We start from the raw sequence: 13,831 nt of genomic DNA on the forward strand, positions 1-13,831 counted from the left end.
CGTCTGAATGAAATACTCTTCCCGTTCTTCGACTCTAAATGTGCTTTCCAAATCATACAGAGATATGAACCTGATGACAAACTGAAGAGGAGAGGTGTGTGACACGTTATTGTGTTTATATGTGACTATTTATACTTCGAATGGTGTCTAATGTATTTGTTTTGTCTTTTATTACTCTTATTTATTACCCATTATTACCCAGCTCTCTGGAATACTTCTTTATTCACAATCTCCTCATCACAGGCAGGCACAGCACGTGTTCGTGTTTGTGTGTGCTGTCTGCGTCACTCATAGCACGTGCCTACATCGAGCACCATATCGAAAATTTTTTCAATCGTTATCGAAGAAGGTGTACCGTCGATAAATATCGATACCATTTTATCGCCCAGGCCTAGTGTGTACCGTGTATATTTCTTATGTATATATAAAGACACACATACAATTTTTATTTTGAAAATATTTACATGGATTTACATGCACATAATATAATTATATAATTTATATTATATATAAATATATTTAATATATAAACATAACATATTCATCTTAAATATATACGTGTGTGTGTGTGTGTGTGTGCAAATACATAATATACACAGTACACACCCATATATTATGTAAACAAAAACTTTTATTTTGCATGCGATTAATCGTTTGACAGCACTAGTGTATATATAAAATCATAAACTGTGTGTGTGTATATATATATATATATATATTAACAAAACAAAATATGTAATGTACTGTATAATTGACCGTTGTTCCATGTTCAAACAGTTTCCTACAGCATATTTTCACATAGTAAAATAACTTTATTTATTTATATGGCAAGCAGTTGTTTAATTATATGTAGACCACCCTTAGGTGTTTATTTTATTATCTTATGTTGTCTAGTTTTACTGGACAGTAAAATTAAAAATTACTGTTTTGGTTTAAATGCTTATTCATAGTTCGCATTGCTCATGCCTTAAAGTCACATTCGTATCTTATTATGTAAATACACTTTTGTAATCTTGGAACGCCACCTAGTGTAGAAGTACAGCAACTAATGTTGATTTCAACAGACAGATTTAGATAAATGAAAGGACTCTCTTGAACATCTCATTAATAAATGCATGAGTAATGAATGGATGGACGGCTTTGTGCAGGTCTGATGTCATGTGACGGGTTCTGCCGGTATCTGATGTCTGATGAAAACGCTCCTGTGTTTCTGGACCGCCTGGAGGTTTATCAGGAGATGGATCATCCGCTGTCTCACTACTTCATCAACTCGTCTCACAACACGTACCTGACCGGCAGACAGTTTGGAGGGAAGTCATCAGTGGAGATGTACAGACAGGTGCTGCTGACCGGCTGCAGGTGCGTGCAGATGTAGAATATCAGCCTGATAGCATTCACATTACTGCAAAAAAGTCATCCGTTACATTTCTAGTAACAATTTTAATTAATTTATTCTCTATTATGTTTTTTTTTTAATCTGCATTACTTAATGTTTATTAATAACTTTCTTAAAAACATTTTATTGGATTATTATGAGATTATCTGTTTTTACATGGAGAAATACCTTTCATGAAGTTTCATTCATTCATTTTCAAATGTGATTGTACATCTACATTGAAAACAGGATATATTATTTAAAAATAACCTATCAATTAGCCTGCATACATTATAAAGCGTTGCCAAATATTTATTTATTTATGGGGGTATTTTTAAATGAGTTACATTTTCATTTAATTTAATAACTTTCTAAATGATGAGAAATACCATTCATCAACTTTGATTCATACATTTGATTTTCAAATGTGATTGTGCATCTATTAATATGGAACACAGTGTATAAATACTTGATCAGTTAACCTGCAGATACTATAAAGTGTTACCATATTTATTGATTTATGTATTTGGGGGTATTTTTAAATGGGTAACATTTCATGAAATAACTTTCTTTAAAAACAAGCATTATTGCATTATAACAACGTCATTTGTTGATGCACTTTTTAAATCATAAGAAATACATCAACTTTGATTCATAAATTGTCAAATGTGATTATACGTCTATTAATCTGCAAAAAATATGTGAATGCCTTATCAGTTGCCACTATCGTAAAGTGTTACCGAATATTATAAGATGTTGCCGAACAGAAGATTAAAACCTGAAGTTGAAAAAAGTAGTGATATCTTTACCACAGTTATTTCTACCAGATGCAAATAAAATAAATAATTAATTAATATCACATCCTCATGTTCTGGTCTGATATGATGTTCTGGTCACTGAAGTAATACATGAAGTAACTATGGTATTTTGGAATTAACCATAGTAAATATTTGTTTTTGTGAAGTAGTTTCATTGTTAGTATGTCACGAAACGTAATTCTCAAGGTCCTAAAACTCATAGAAAGTGATGTATGTTAATACGCTTTTTCAAACAGAACAGCTGGAGCACTTCAGGAAGCACATGGAGGCCGGAGAGCCGAGCATCTCCACAAACATGTCTGAAGATGAGAATGAGGAGGAGACATCCACCGGTGAGCAAGAGTCATTAAAATGCAAAGCACATCTGTTCATTATTTGCTTGGTTGCAATACATTTTTGCACCGTATTTAAAACTAGAGGTCTAATCTGTTTCCTTGCATACTAAGAACAAAAGATGGCTTTATCCAAAGCGTCTTACATTGCATTCAGGCTATTCATTTTTCAATTAATGCATTCCCATAATCTGTTTACATATAATGCTTTATGCATGAAACTATTAAAATGCTTCCAGTTACAGGCTGTAAAAGCACCTATTCTGTACATTAGTCATAATTTAGATATGCATGGTAATTTCCCAGTCTCTGTGTTGTTGTCATTAACTGAAACTATGAAAAAACTAAACAAATCTGTCAACTGAAATAAAGCGGAAATAAAACAAATTACATTAAAAACACTTAAAAAACAATTACACTGAAAAACCTTCACGAAAATGTAAAATTTAACCTAACTGAAATAAAATAAGTTTTAGTACTAAACTTACTCAAACCAAAACTGAAATAAAAAATTAAATAAAGCTAAATATAAATATTAATGAAAACTTATAAAAAAAATGGCAAAAGCACATAAAAATGTACCAAAGCGTAAACTAAAATTAAAATAACTGAAAATATAAAAATACTATAACTGAAAATAAAAAATACAAAAACACAGCAACATAATTACTAAAACGTCAACTAAAATTAAAAATTAAACTAAAATGATAACAAAAAAATCTAAAAAGAATTAATTATATGAATTAATATTGTAGCAGTATTTATAATATTAAAATAACAGTCTCGGATCAGTTGAACAGGATCATTTTGCTGCTGTATGCAAATGAGTTCCATTATGATTGGCTAACATTTGCATTTGTTTTCAATCATATATTGTCTTGTGTATCGTTTCTACTCTATATTTGAAAGTATTGTATTAGTTTCACATAAGTGACCCTGGAGCACAAAAGCAGTGTTGAGTCGCTGGGGTATATTTGTAGCAATAGCCAACAATACATTGTTCCATGAAGATATTTATTAATGTCCTACTGTAAATATATCAAAACTTAATTTTTGATTAGTAACATGCATTGCTAAGAACTTCATTTGGACAACTTTAAAGATGATTTTCTCAATATTTTGATTTTTTTGCACCCTCAGATTCCAGATTTTCAAATAGTTGTATCTCGGCCAAATATTGTCCGATCCTAACAAACCATACATCAATGGAGAGCATATTTATTATGATGTATAAATCTCAATTTCAAAAAGGGTCAAATTCAAATGGACCCTTATGACTGGTTTTGTGGTCCAGGGTCACATGTAGTCTTTTTTTCTCAGTAATGAAATGTATATTTGAATCCGTAGCAGAGCTGCTGAACGAAGCTCATCCCGAGCGGATTCACGGATGTCTGATCACTGAGGAAGAGAATCGTGAGGAAGAGGCGCTCCGACCCAGAAAGGTCCTTACAGCATCCTTACATAATCACCATTACAGCCATAATTCACCCAGAAATCAAAATTCACTTTATTCACCCTCATGTGACTCCAAACAAGTCTGCTGTTTGTTTCTTTTCCGTGCAGTGGCAGATTATATTAAAATACAAGCACATACTGTACGCTGTAGTTTATAGTGAAGCATTTATGGTGCTTTTATCAGTGGTATTATACTATCATTGATATACTGTTATAGTTTGTATTAATATTGTGATCCTAAAATGGTTTGCACTATAATTACTTGCTTTTATCAGTGTTATATTATAGCTTTTATTAATATTTAGATTTTTTTATACATATTTTCCGTTTTTAATGTTAAAGTTTCAGTAATTTTGTTCTTGTGTTTTTGTCTTTCTGTAGTATAACCTTTTTTTTTTATAAGTATTTTATTTAACCTTTATTAATATTTCTTTTGAGTTTAATTGTTTTTAGTTACAAAGACACTTCATAGTGACGTCAAAAACATAATAAAAGTATCTTAAAAGTGGCTTCCACTGCATGTATTTGCTTTTATGCTGATTTATCTATTATTATTAAATATTATTATAATATCACTGATATACCATTATAGTTTTAATTAATATTTTGAATTTTTACTTTTTTTTAAAAAATACATTCACTCACTTTTTATAAATATTTTAATTTTTATTGCAATTTTTAATCTCTTATTTTTACATTTTTAATTTTAATTTGAAAGAGTTAGCAATTTTCTTGCATTTCTGTCATTTTTATTAGTTTTTTTATATTTATATAGTTTTAAGAACTTTTTTGTTTTATTTATAGTTATTTTATATTAATATATATAAATGAAATACATATTAAAGATGCATATAAATGAAAATTAGAAATGTGGTCGACTAGCTTTTTTTTATGTTTTTTGTATATTTTTATATCGGTTTTTTTTATGTATTTTATTTTTAGGTTACAAAAATATTTTTATGGTTTTAGTTAAAAAAAAAAATTGTTCTTCACAGAAGAAATTAAGTTGTGTGTGTGAACTGTTGCTTTTATCTTTTAAAGAAGTGATAATTTCTATATTTGAAAACTGGCCCCGGTTTGCTTTATTAAAGTAACTTCTGACAGTTTGTTCTTCTTCAAAGATCAGAGGAGAAGTAGAGACAATCGTGAGTTTTTGTTATTTGGAGAGGAGTGTCATGAATGAACACAGACTTCACTCGAAGCCTTTTATCATGATAATGGGCTGAAGAAGCTTTTATATTTCTGCCAGATTTACCCATTACTGTCTCTTTCCTTCTGATGACGGGAATCTCGCTGTCATCGCCGTGCATTAAGAAACTGTTGAGAACTGGAGCTTGTTAGCAAAGCAAACTCAGAGTTAGAGATTTGAACAAACACTTTTGAGCTGGTGAGATCTGCTCGGACAAACACAGCACATTTCCTTAATATTTCTATTGTTGTAATGGTTTGACTGCTATATTTTCACAGGCTGGTGAAACGAATGTGGCTGATGAACAAGCACTGATTCAGTCGTACACGTATGTGGCGGCCACTACTAACATCCACCCGTATCTGTCCAATATCGTCAACTACGCCCAGGCCGTCAAGTTCACCAGCTTTGATGAAGCCGAAGGCAAGTACATTTGCACTAAAAAGACAATATTTAGGCCTGAAACATGCTGTACAAACGTACGTTAACATCAGTATTATTTTTAGTATTATTTCGGTAACACTTTACAATAAGGTTCATTAGTTAAACATTAGTTAATGTATTAACTAACATGAACTAACCATGAACAATACATTTGTTACTGTATTTACTAATCTACGCTCACGTTAGTTAATAAAAATACAGATGTTCATTGTTAGTTCATGTTAGTTCACAGTGCATTAACTAATGTTAACAAGATATTAATAATGCGTTAGTAAATGTTGAAATTAACATTAACAAAGATTAATAAACGCTGTATAAGTGCAGTTCATTATTAGTTCATGTTAACTAATGTAGTTAACTAATGAACCTTATTGTAAAGTGTTACCATTATTTCTGTAGTATTATAGTATTTATGAGTCTTTTCAATTATGAATATTTGGAAAATGTAGAGTTGGTTTATATATATATATATATATATATATATATATATATATTTAGAGTATTGCGTTAGTTTCACATTCAGTCTTTTTTTTTTCCAGTAGTGAGATGTATGTTTTTAATCTTTAATGTCCACATCTTGTCTGTTTGTCCACAGAAAAAAATATCCACCCCAACATGTCTTCCTTCAACGAGTCTGTCGGTTTGGGATATTTAAGGACAAACGCCATTGAATTCGTGAAGTATCCTTTGTTTTGCATGCTGACTCCTGTCTCATACACTTTCTGCCCCTTGAAAGCTAAATGTTGAATTTATGGTTCTCATTTAAACCTGCACAAAGTATTTATCTTATAAAAGTGGTCCTGGACTAAAAGGATGCAACATCGAGCAAAAGAGTTGGGTAACTATTGTAGAAATACCTGCCTGGCACTTATTAATAATTGATTCTGCACTAAAAGTGTCCCATATAACAGCGATAATGTATTTAGCTGACCTTGTGACTGGCTATGCCTTGTAGCATCAAACAATTGCTCATGCGAGTATCTCATGCATGGTCATTTAAAACACATTTCTTTAGATGTAAAGCCATTTAAATTGGAAAAAGTTACTTGGTGCACCTTTAACTTTAGTTATATTTTATTAACTTTTTGCTGGTAAAGCTGTAGTTTACATCTCTGTTCCCAGGGGGCGTGTGAGTGCAACAAATAAGAGGGATAGCTGGATACAGTGTAATGCCTTCTATTCACTGTTGTGTACAAAATGTATGAATAAACTATTAGGGTAATATCATAGTCATTTTTTTTTAAATTAGTGAATTAATTAATTAATTTATTACATTTACTTTATTACATTATTTTTATTTGTGAACTTTTTTTTTATTTATTGAATGTATTGAATTTTCATGATAATTTTTTATTAGTGAATATAAAAATATATGCATATATATTACATTTATTTTATTCTGTTTTGATTTTTATTTATTAGCTAATTAAATGTCAGACATTTAATAATGAAACGTAGTGTTTTAATGTTTTGTAAATTATTTTTTGTTTTATTTTTTTATTTGTGAATTTATTTTCTAATTATTAAATGTATTGTATTTTTATAATTTAATTGTTTATTAGTGAATATAAAATTAATTAATAGCTAATTAAATGTCAGACATTGTATACTAAATCCTAAATTATTTTTACTTTTTATTTGTGAATTTATTTTTCATTTATTAAATTTATAGAATTGGCATTGTTTTATTTTTTATTATTGAATAAAAAATATATGCATATATTTATTACATTAATTTGATCTCATTTTGATCTTATATTTATTAGCAAAATAAATACTGATTTAATATTGAAACCTAATGTTTTTAAATTATTTTTATATTTTATTTTTATATTTATAATTTATTTGTGAATGTAAGCTTTATTTATTAAATTTATAGAATTTTTATAATTTATTTTTATTAGAAAATAGAAGAATATATGCACATATTTATTACATTTATTTTATTTCATTTTACCTACTGAAATCTAATGTTTTAATGGAATTTATTCAAATTTGTAGAGTAATTGCAATGGCCCAAAACGTCCTTGAATCAAACTGACTCTCACTGCATTTAAGAGCACAATAATAAATCGTGTGTGATTGGTTTTCAAATGCTACAGGATCTTTTAAATGCCATTTTTGATCCCAGCGTCTTTTAATCAGCTGGCGTTTCAGTGATTTCCAGCGGATGCATGAAGTCATAGTGTGTGTGTGTGTGTGTGTGCCGGTTCCTTCTAACTAAGATGAAATCTTCTGAAGCACATGAGACTGACTGACTGAGGTCTGGAGTTTCTAATGAGAGATCCGTCACATCTCTGTTCTCGTTTGTAGTGTGAAGCAGTAGACCTGCAGCATGAGGATGCCTTCCAGGATAAAGCGGAGTTTAAAGTGTGCAGAACTCCCCTAAACCTTTCCGTTTTAGTTTCCTTGAATGAGATGTGCAGCTACAACAAACGGCAGATGAGTCGCATCTACCCCAAAGGAGGCCGAGTGGACTCCAGTAATTATATGCCACAGATCTTCTGGAACGCCGGCTGCCAGATGGTAGCACTGAACTTCCAGACCCCAGGTGATGCAGACAACACACACACTCACACACACACACACACACACACACACACACACCCCCGCACACACACACTCACACACACACACTCGCACACACTCACACACACACACTCACACACACACACATCTGGCCATTTGTTGTGATAAACAGGAAAGTGTGTTCAAGCGCCAGCAAAACACAGTGTAAAGAACAAACTCAGAGTTAGAGATTTGAACAAACACTTTTGAGCTGGTGAGATCTGCTCGGACAAACACAGCACATTTCCTTAATATTTCTATTGTTGTAATGGTTTGACTGCTATATTTTCACAGGCTGGTGAAACGAATGTGGCTGATGAACAAGCACTGATTCAGTCGTACACGTATGTGGCGGCCACTACTAACATCCACCCGTATCTGTCCAATATCGTCAACTACGCCCAGGCCGTCAAGTTCACCAGCTTTGATGAAGCCGAAGGCAAGTACATTTGCACTAAAAAGACAATATTTAGGCCTGAAACATGCTGTACAAACGTACGTTAACATCAGTATTATTTTTAGGATTATTTCGGTAACACTTTACAATAAGGTTCATTAGTTAAACATTAGTTAATGTATAAACTAACATGAACTAACCATGAGCAATACATTTGTTACTGTATTTACTAATCTACGCTCACGTTAGTTAATAAAAATACAGATGTTCATTGTTAGTTCATGTTAGTTCACAGTGCATTAACTAATGTTAACAAGATATTAATAATGCGTTAGTAAATGTTGAAATTAACATTAACAAAGATTAATAAACGCTGTATAAGTGCAGTTCATTATTAGTTCATGTTAACTAATGTAGTTAACTAATGAACCTTATTGTAAAGTGTTACCATTATTTCTGTAGTATTATAGTATTTATGAGTCTTTTCAATTATGAATATTTGGAAAATGTAGAGTTGGTTTATATATATATATATATATATATATATATATATATAATTTTTTATTTTAATTTTAGTATAGTTTTTAATTTTTTTATTTTTTTAATTTTAGTAATTTTGTTATATGCCTTTGTCATTTTCTTATTTTTTTAAACAACAATTTTCCATTTTAGTTTAATTTTTAGTGATTTTGTTATGTGCTTTTGTCACTTTTAGTTTTTTTATATTACTATCATTTTAATTTGCGGGTTTTTTTTGTCATTTTATTATGTGCTTCTGTCCTTTTATTAATTTTAGTTTATTTTAGTATTTTTATGGATTTTGTCATTTTATAATATTATAGTTTTTAAAATATTACTAGTTCCTGTTTTTATTACAATTTTTGTTTATTTTTCAATAATTTTGTTTTATGCTTTTGTCATTTCATTAGTTCTTTTTAGGTTTAATTCAAAATTTTTGTTAATTTTTTTGTCATTTTTATTATGTGATTTTAACATTTCAGTTTGTAAATTTACTATTTTCAGTTTTCATTTTAATTGTATTTTTTGTAATTATATGTACTTTTGTCTTTTTTTAATAGTACTATTTTAGATTTTAATTTTAATTTTAGTTAATTTAAAAAAAATTGTCTTTTGTTTCATATTTTAAAATTTAGTTTTAATTTTAGTTTATTTTTTTGTAATTTTTTGTTTTTTTTCATTATCATTTTTATCATTATTGTATTGTTTCTACACTATATTTTAGAGTATTGCGTTAGTTTCACATTCAGTCTTTTTTTTTTCCAGTAGTGAGATGTATGTTTTTAATCTTTAATGTCCACATCTTGTCTGTTTGTCCACAGAAAAAAATATCCACCCCAACATGTCTTCCTTCAACGAGTCTGTCGGTTTGGGATATTTAAGGACAAACGCCATTGAATTCGTGAAGTATCCTTTGTTTTGCATGCTGACTCCTGTCTCATACACTTTCTGCCCCTTGAAAGCTAAATGTTGAATTTATGGTTCTCATTTAAACCTGCACAAAGTATTTATCTTATAAAAGTGGTCCTGGACTAAAAGGATGCAACATCGAGCAAAAGAGTTGGGTAACTATTGTAGAAATACCTGCCTGGCACTTATTAATAATTGATTCTGCACTAAAAGTGTCCCATATAACAGCGATAATGTATTTAGCTGACCTTGTGACTGGCTATGCCTTGTAGCATCAAACAATTGCTCATGCGAGTATCTCATGCATGGTCATTTAAAACACATTTCTTTAGATGTAAAGCCATTTAAATTGGAAAAAGTTACTTGGTGCACCTTTAACTTTAGTTATATTTTATTAACTTTTTGCTGGTAAAGCTGTAGTTTACATCTCTGTTCCCAGGGGGCGTGTGAGTGCAACAAATAAGAGGGATAGCTGGATACAGTGTAATGCCTTCTATTCACTGTTGTGTACAAAATGTATGAATAAACTATTAGGGTAATATCATAGTCATTTTTTTTTAAATTAGTGAATTAATTAATTAATTTATTACATTTACTTTATTACATTATTTTTATTTGTGAACTTTTTTTTTATTTATTGAATGTATTGAATTTTCATGATAATTTTTTATTAGTGAATATAAAAATATATGCATATATATTACATTTATTTTATTCTGTTTTGATTTTTATTTATTAGCTAATTAAATGTCAGACATTTAATAATGAAACGTAGTGTTTTAATGTTTTGTAAATTATTTTTTGTTTTATTTTTTTATTTGTGAATTTATTTTCTAATTATTAAATGTATTGTATTTTTATAATTTAATTGTTTATTAGTGAATATAAAATTAATTAATAGCTAATTAAATGTCAGACATTGTATACTAAATCCTAAATTATTTTTACTTTTTATTTGTGAATTTATTTTTCATTTATTAAATTTATAGAATTGGCATTGTTTTATTTTTTATTATTGAATAAAAAATATATGCATATATTTATTACATTAATTTGATCTCATTTTGATCTTATATTTATTAGCAAAATAAATACTGATTTAATATTGAAACCTAATGTTTTTAAATTATTTTTATATTTTATTTTTATATTTATAATTTATTTGTGAATGTAAGCTTTATTTATTAAATTTATAGAATTTTTATAATTTATTTTTATTAGAAAATAGAAGAATATATGCACATATTTATTACATTTATTTTATTTCATTTTACCTACTGAAATCTAATGTTTTAATGGAATTTATTCAAATTTGTAGAGTAATTGCAATGGCCCAAAACGTCCTTGAATCAAACTGACTCTCACTGAGCACAATAGCACAATAATAAATCGTGTGTGATTGGTTTTCAAATGCTACAGGATCTTTTAAATGCCATTTTTGATCCTTTAATCAGCCATCTCTGTTCTCGTTTGTAGTGTGAAGCAGTAGACCTGCAGCATGAGGATGCCTTCCAGGATAAAGCGGAGTTTAAAGTGTGCAGAACTCCCCTAAACCTTTCCGTTTTAGTTTCCTTGAATGAGATGTGCAGCTACAACAAACGGCAGATGAGTCGCATCTACCCCAAAGGAGGCCGAGTGGACTCCAGTAATTATATGCCACAGATCTTCTGGAACGCCGATGGTAGCATGGTAGCACTGAACTTCCAGACCCCAGGTGATGCAGACAACACACACACTCACACACACACACACACACACACACACACACACAGACACACACACACACACACACACGCACACACACACACACACACACACACACACACACACACACACACACACACACACACACAACAACACACAAACACACATCGAGAATTGCAATAATAACTCAGATCATCATTCCGAGAGAAAACTGGACAATGCAATATGTTTTTTGAGATATCGCGTTTGGTGTCGTACTGTATCGCATACCTTGTCAGTGTCGTGTGCTTTTGCTTGGCCATTTGTTGTGATAAACAGGAAAGTGTGTTCAAGCGCCAGCAAAACACAGTGTAAAGAAATAGTCTTTTAAGAGAAGCAGTCAATCAGCAGAAGTTTTTATTTCTTGTCTCAGTGTTTAGCGCAGTTGTCGTTGCTAGGAAACGCTTGTTTTGTTTACTGTGTGGAGACGTGCTGAAATCGTGTTTGAGTGAGTGAAGTGACATGTGACATGTGGTGACCCATACTCGGAATTAGTGCTCTGCATTTATCCCATCCAAAGTACCCACACACACCTTGAACACACACCCACATTTTTTTGCAGTTGGGGGTTCGGTGCCTTGCTCAAGGGCACCTCAGTCATGGTATTGAAGGTGGGAGAGGTGTGGTACATTCACTCCCCCCACCTACAATCCATGCCTTTATTATGCCGTAAGCTTTGGGTTACGAGTCCGACTCTCTAACCATTAGGCCATGACTTCCCCTTGGTCTCGTACTGTATCGCGTACCTTGTCAGTGTCGTGCAATTTGCCTGGCCATTTGTTGTGATAAACAGGAAAGTGTGCCAGCTGAATTAAATTTAAGTTTTGTTAGATGAATATAAAAAGCTTAGTATACCGTGGCAGCCCTCGTGTGAAGCTTTTCTCGTGTGAAGACCGAAGAGTGTAAAGACCATCGACTCTACCGTTCGACTCCACCGAGCAGGGACACTGGCAAGGGCCATAAGTATTGCTTTTGAATCATTCTCTTTCCTACTACTTGTTTCCCTTCTGTTTTCAGTTTTTATAACCAATTCTTACTATGTGATTCCAGATCCCTACTATCACTACCACTCGCAACCCATGCATCGCCCACTGTAGGCAGCGCAATCCTAACAGCCTGCGCACTTTGCCTATGTCTCCTAATACACTACTTTCTCTTTCTATTGGTCTTTGGAATTGCCAGTCTGCTGTAAACAAAGCAGATTTAGACGAATATAAAAAGCTTAGTATACCACGGCAGTTCTCGTGTGAAGACCGAAGAGTGTAAAGACCATCGACTCTACCGTTCGACTCCACCGAGCAGGGACACTGGCAAGGGCCATAAGTATTGCTTTTGAATCATTCTCTTTCCTACTACTTGTTTCCCTTCTGTTTTCAGTTTTTATAACCAATTCTTACTATGTGATTCCAGATCCCTACTATCACTACCACTCGCAACCCATGCATCGCCCACTGTAGGCAGCGCAATCCTAACAGCCTGCGCACTTTGCCTATGTCTCCTAATACACTACTTTCTCTTTCTATTGGTCTTTGGAATTGCCAGTCTGCTGTAAACAAAGCAGATTTTATTACTTCTATTACAAGTAATTCAAGACTAAACCTCATGGCCCTGACAGAGACGTGGATCAAACCAGAGGACAATGCTACACCTGCGGCACTCTCCAATAATTTATCTTTTCCCACACTCCCCGTCTGATTGGAAGATGTGGAGGTACTGGTCTGCTTATCTCTAATGATTGGAAATTTAATCCTTTACCATCTCTGAGTATCAACAGCTCCTTTTGAATCACATTCAGCCACTATTACCCACCCTCTTAAAATCCATTTAATAGTTGTTTATCGACCCCCAGGACCACTAGGTATCTTCGTGGAAGAATTAGATGTGCTGCTCTCAAACTTTCCTGAGGATGGTACTCCCCTAGTTATGCTTGGAGACTTCAACATCCACCTAGATAAACCTCAGGCTGCAGACTTCCACACTCTGCTTGCTTCCTTTGATCTCAAGCGACTATTAACTACGGCTACTCACAAATCAGGCAACCAACTGGACCTTACTTACACACGACACTGCTCCACTGATCAT

The 13,831-nt window shown here is 31.8% G+C and overlaps 1 protein-coding gene and 1 long non-coding RNA gene across 2 annotated transcripts in view; both read left to right on the forward strand.

Moving 5' to 3' along the window:
- Window positions 1–13,831, forward strand: part of LOC107552868 (1-phosphatidylinositol 4,5-bisphosphate phosphodiesterase beta-4-like) — a 65,738-nt gene that overhangs the window by 22,915 nt on the left and 28,992 nt on the right. The window contains exons 8-18 of the mRNA XM_016234906.1: window positions 18–94; window positions 1,149–1,371; window positions 2,143–2,168; window positions 2,430–2,525; window positions 3,873–3,967; window positions 5,448–5,592; window positions 6,209–6,293; window positions 8,040–8,169; window positions 8,476–8,620; window positions 9,919–9,998; window positions 11,483–11,720. Of these exons, the coding sequence (XP_016090392.1) occupies window positions 18–94; window positions 1,149–1,371; window positions 2,143–2,168; window positions 2,430–2,525; window positions 3,873–3,967; window positions 5,448–5,592; window positions 6,209–6,293; window positions 8,040–8,169; window positions 8,476–8,620; window positions 9,919–9,998; window positions 11,483–11,720 (1,340 nt within the window). The remainder of the gene's footprint in view (window positions 1–17; window positions 95–1,148; window positions 1,372–2,142; window positions 2,169–2,429; window positions 2,526–3,872; window positions 3,968–5,447; window positions 5,593–6,208; window positions 6,294–8,039; window positions 8,170–8,475; window positions 8,621–9,918; window positions 9,999–11,482; window positions 11,721–13,831) is intronic.
- LOC107552898 (uncharacterized) lies at window positions 8,355–8,620 on the forward strand. Its single transcript, XR_001604911.1, has 2 exons — window positions 8,355–8,395; window positions 8,476–8,620. It is a non-coding gene; the product is annotated as an uncharacterized lncRNA (long non-coding RNA).

This window comes from Sinocyclocheilus grahami, unplaced genomic scaffold (genome assembly GCF_001515645.1).
Source record: "Sinocyclocheilus grahami isolate Dianchi unplaced genomic scaffold, SAMN03320097.WGS_v1.1 scaffold460.1, whole genome shotgun sequence".
Classification (NCBI taxonomy): Eukaryota; Metazoa; Chordata; class Actinopteri; order Cypriniformes; family Cyprinidae; genus Sinocyclocheilus; species Sinocyclocheilus grahami.